Source organism: Nesoenas mayeri, assembly GCF_963082525.1.
Source record: "Nesoenas mayeri genome assembly, chromosome: 1".
In the NCBI taxonomy this organism is placed as follows: Eukaryota; Metazoa; Chordata; class Aves; order Columbiformes; family Columbidae; genus Nesoenas; species Nesoenas mayeri.
Window position 1 is genome coordinate 123,492,658 of NC_137541.1, and position 4,576 is coordinate 123,497,233.

At 59.7% G+C, this 4,576-nt stretch overlaps 1 protein-coding gene across 1 annotated transcript; it reads right to left on the reverse strand.

Annotated features, from left to right (window-relative positions):
* Positions 1-2,570: 2,570 nt before the first annotated feature.
* On the reverse strand, positions 2,571-3,446 carry OLIG2 (oligodendrocyte transcription factor 2; the record flags this gene model as incomplete). Its single annotated transcript, XM_080363293.1, has 1 exon — positions 2,571-3,446. One exon carries the CDS (start codon positions 3,444-3,446, stop codon positions 2,571-2,573), a length of 876 nt encoding a protein of 291 aa, XP_080219419.1.
* Positions 3,447-4,576: the final 1,130 nt, after the last annotated feature.

Consider the following 4,576-nt stretch of genomic DNA (forward strand, 5'->3'; position numbering starts at 1 on the left):
AGTACCCTAAGGCGGCCTTAAAACGAGGGGCAGCGCCAGCGTCCTCCTGGCCAGCTGTGAGGGCCAGCTCTCCTGTTGGAGAAGGCCCTGGGACAATCAGCGGGATGCCCGCCCCCGCTGTGGCTTGTCCCTGCCTCGGCCTTGGTCCCTGAGCTTCATTCATCCCGGCTTTCAATTTGGTGTGTTTGCCAGAATCGATACCGAAGGTGCTGAGAAAGGAAGTTTCTCTACGCGGGCTCTGGAAGGTTGGGCTGGGTGTCTCTGGAGAAGGGAGGGAGGGTATTTTTCATCATCACTAGGGGGATGTTGGGGCGGGTGGCACTTCTTTCCAAGCCCCATTCCCTTTCCCTGAAAGAATTGGCATGAGGCGAGCCGCAAAAGGAAGGAGTAAACTCCTCAAGACAGAAACCCGGAGGGGCTGTCGGGCCAGGTCCGGCTCGTACCCTGAGGACCTCAGCCGACACCGGCCCCCTGGGAACCAGTTGGTTTTACATAGTAAAAAAAAAAAAAAGTTCCCCGGCTGTCATTCCCTTAGCGGGTGTCTGTGAGCTCAAAACTCCTCAATAGTCTGATAGATATATATATATATATATATATATATATGCTAGTTTGTATTTATGCGTCTATAGCTAGCTAGTTATTTTACATAGCTATGTAGCCATTTATCGGTCTAGAGAGAAGGACGTGTAAGGATTTGCTTAGAGAAGGACGGGGCTTTTACGGTCTCCCCACCCGCAACCCGGAGCGCGGTGCCGAGCGGGAGCGGCCGACCCTGAGTCGGGTGGCGGTGGGACCGTGGGAACCGCAGCCAGGGAGCCCCGCTGCCCGTCCCGGTGACCCCCCGGGGGGAAGCCGCCACCGCCAGGGGCTGCCGACCTCCTTTTCCTCAAAAACGGGATCCGCAAGGGCTCCGTGCCGGCACGCTACATGCAAGAAGACAGCCCTTGCCTTGGTGTCTGCGAGGGGTTGAAATATTTCCTTACCCAAATACCCGAGTACAGAGCTGCTAAAATACACATGAGGGAGAGATATTAGCACCTTCGGGAAGAAAGAAAAAAAAAAAAAAGAAGAAATAATTTGCCTTTCCGTGGATTTTCGTTTAGTTGTTTGTTAGTCAAGTGCGCAGAAGCGATTACAGTGAGCAAACACCTCACCGCCAAGTTTAATGTTTCCTTTCCCCAGATTAAAATTTAGCTCTTGCCAAGCGCGGGATTCGGTAGACAAAATTTTACACGTTACGAACGCAGTAACAGTCATTTCTTTCCTTGTCGCCCTTATTCTGCGAGGAACAAATGAGGAAACAAAAACGATCAAAATGGTTGCGATTAGCCGGCGAAGGAAACTAACAAAAAACTTAAGGAAAAGGCAAGGATGCGACTGAAATATTCCCATTCCTTCCCAGCTTTGCGAACGTAACCGCGCAGAGCCGGCTGTCCCACCGCGGTCCCGCACCAGCTCCTGTACCAGCACCTGCCTCCGCCTCCCCTCTCGCCGCAAAACAGCAAGGAAGAGGAAAAGGCCATTTATTTAAAATGCTTTTTTGTGTGTTTTTTTCTTTTTTAAATTTATTTTTATTTAAAATCTCAACAATGGATCACTCTTTTTTTTTTCCCAACCAAACAAGTAATAAATATTATTTAGCAACTTTTTTTTTCTTTTTCTTTTTCTTTTTTTTTTTTTTACAAAAATAAACAGATGATAAAATCTCTGCAAGGGACAGCGATAAGAAAAGTTGTTATTTCAGAAACAAGCCCAAGTTCTCAGTATTGCAACAAGGACAGTGTGAAAGTTCCTACACAGAAAGAGCATTAGAGAGTTCAAACTTTGTTAAAGATGGCAGGAACGAAAAAAAAAAAAGTGTTATACGCTTAAAAAAACCAAAACCCCCAACAAACCCCAAGAACCCAAAACAACGAAATCAAAGCAAATCGACCCCCTTATTCACGTATGAGGCTTACACAGTACAAGTGCACGGACGGAAAGCTCAGGCAGAGCAGACTTGCATCGTTATCGTTGAACGGTATATTTACAAATCCCGAACCAGAAATAAAAATTAAAAAAAACGGCGGGCGGGAGAGCGGAGGAATAAACCGAGTTTCCCGGCTACACGTCCACCCGGAGCCCCGCTGCTCCCCGCCAGTGCCGGGAGTCCAGTGGCAGACACCTGGCTGGGATGTGACCTAGAAACTGCCCCAAAGGCTCTACGTGTAGAAACGAAACCTTGAGAGGGGTAGAGGAACGAACAAACAAACAAACGAGCAAAAACCCCTTTGCAGTTTTGGTTCCTCCATTTGCGACGAGCCTAGGTCTGTTTTCCCCTCCTAGCGAAGTTATCGACAACAACGTAAAATTGAAAATAAAGGAGATGCGCGGCCGTTTACTTGTGTTGGGGTGGTTTCTCCGCCGTTTGGGGAGCCGGGCAGAGCCCAGGCCGGCGTCCATCCCCTTCCACCGCCCCTCCGACGGCCCTGGGGGCGAGGGGGACCCGCTGCCGCCGGGGAGGGCGCGTTTGTAGGTCCTGGAGGTGCCCGGGCGGCGCGGGGCGCGGCGGAACGGCCCCGCCGAGGGACTCATTTGGTATCGGTGGCTAATCTGGGGAGGCTGGCGGTGCCCATGCCGGAGACGTGGTGGTGCGGCGGGGCCGACACCTGGCACATGCTGCAGGGGCAGGGCATCCCCCCCCAGTGCTGGAAGCCGCTGCCCAGCGGGGCGGCGGCCGCGGCTGAGGGCGACTTGAGGAGCCCGTGGGGGGGCCGGATGGAGCTGACGGCCGAGAGGCCGGAGGCAGGCAGGGAAGCGCTGGAGACGGCGGCCGGGGGCAGGATGGGGTGATGGACGGGATGCGAGGCGGGGTGGCCCGGATGGCCGGGCAGCGGGGCGGAGTGGGCGCCCATGCCGCCGGGGCAGGCGGCGGGGTGGAAGCCGGCGTGGTGTCCACCGTAGATCTCGCTGACCAGGCGCTTCATCTCCTCCAGGGAGTTGGTGAGCATGAGGATGTAGTTGCGCGCCAGGAGGAGCGTGGCGATCTTGGAGAGCTTGCGCACCGACGGGCCGTGGGCATAGGGCATCACCTCCCGCAGCCCGTCCATGGCGATGTTCAGGTCGTGCATTCGCTTGCGCTCCCGACTGTTGATCTTCAGCCGCAGCTGTTGCAGCTCTGGCTCCGTCATCTGCTTCTTGTCCTTCTTGGAGGAGGACGAGGAGGACGAGGAGGAGGAGGACGACGAGGACTTGAAGCCCAACTTGTCCACCACCACCACCCCCGCAGCGCTCATGGCGCTGCGCAGCTCGGCGCTCAGCTCCGGCGGGGAGTCGCTCTGCGTGGAGCTGGACACGGTGCCGCCCGTGAAGCCCCCGCCGCTGCCTTTATTCCTGGTCGTGAGGAAGAGGTCATCGGGCTCCGGGGAGGATGGGCGGCTGGAGACCAGGCTGGCGTCCGAGTCCATGGCACGGCGGGCGGGACGGCAGCGCGCACCGGACTGCCTGCGGGGAGGGGAGAGAGCCCGCAGGCGGCACCGGGTTAGCGCCCGCGGAAACTTGGCGGAGCACCGCCGCCGCCCGTCCGCCACGTCGGCGCGCTCGCTCCGCCGCCGCTCCTCGGTGTCGCGGAGCGACGCTCCGGGCGGGACAGATCGCGCTGCCCGCCCTTCCTTCGCCGCCGCCCGCGGAGTGCCCTCGGGGGAGCCCCTCCCCTCCCTTCCCGTCCCGTCCCTCCTTCCGCGCCTCTCCGCCGGGCCGGGACTTCGGGGGTGCCGCGCCGGGGTGCGCGGGCGCGGGGGACACTTACCGTGCGCGGGGCGGCCGTAGGGAGCGGCGCGCCGTGACGGGCGAGCACGGCAGCAGCGCGCACCTTGCGGCGGCGGCGGCGGTGGCTTTATAGCCGCGCCGGGGAGGAACGATGTCACCGGGCGGGAGGGGGGCTGCGCCAATCGGCGGCGGCGGAGGTGGGGGGGGGGACGGCCAGGGGGGGAACGACTGATGTCACCGGGGCCGGTCCGGCTCGATGGGGCGGGAGGACGGGGGGGTCGACGGCCGGCAGCGGCACTGGGAGCCCGGCGGGGGGGCGCGGTAGGGGGGAGGGACTTTTGTCAAATCCATAATAAAATGTAACAATGACAGCGCCGGGAACAGCTGTTGGGAGGGCGGGACGGGACGGGGACGGGACGAAACAGGGGCCCGACGCCGCACAGCCCTGGGGGAGGACTCGCTGCCCGGCTCCTGCCAGCACGTCGGTGTTTCCCCGTGTCCCGTCCCGTCCCACCCCGCCGGGAAGCGCTCAGCCCCGGCCCCGCCACACGCACCGGGCAGCCGGCGCGCTTTCCCCGGCGAGTGCCTCCTCCTGCCCCCAGTCCGGTCGTCATCTCCCCCTTATGTGCTGCAAAAGGAGGGGAAGAAAAAAGCTATTTCGGTCACCCCATTCCCCACGAGTGGATTTCCCCGCGGAGGTCGCCGGACGGTGCCGGACAGCGCCGGTCTCAGCAGGGACTCTTGGCTCCGGCCCTGCAGCGCCCAGGAGAAGACGACAGAAGAGCCAGCAAATCCTACCCCCAAATAACCTGCAGCAAGACCGGAGCAG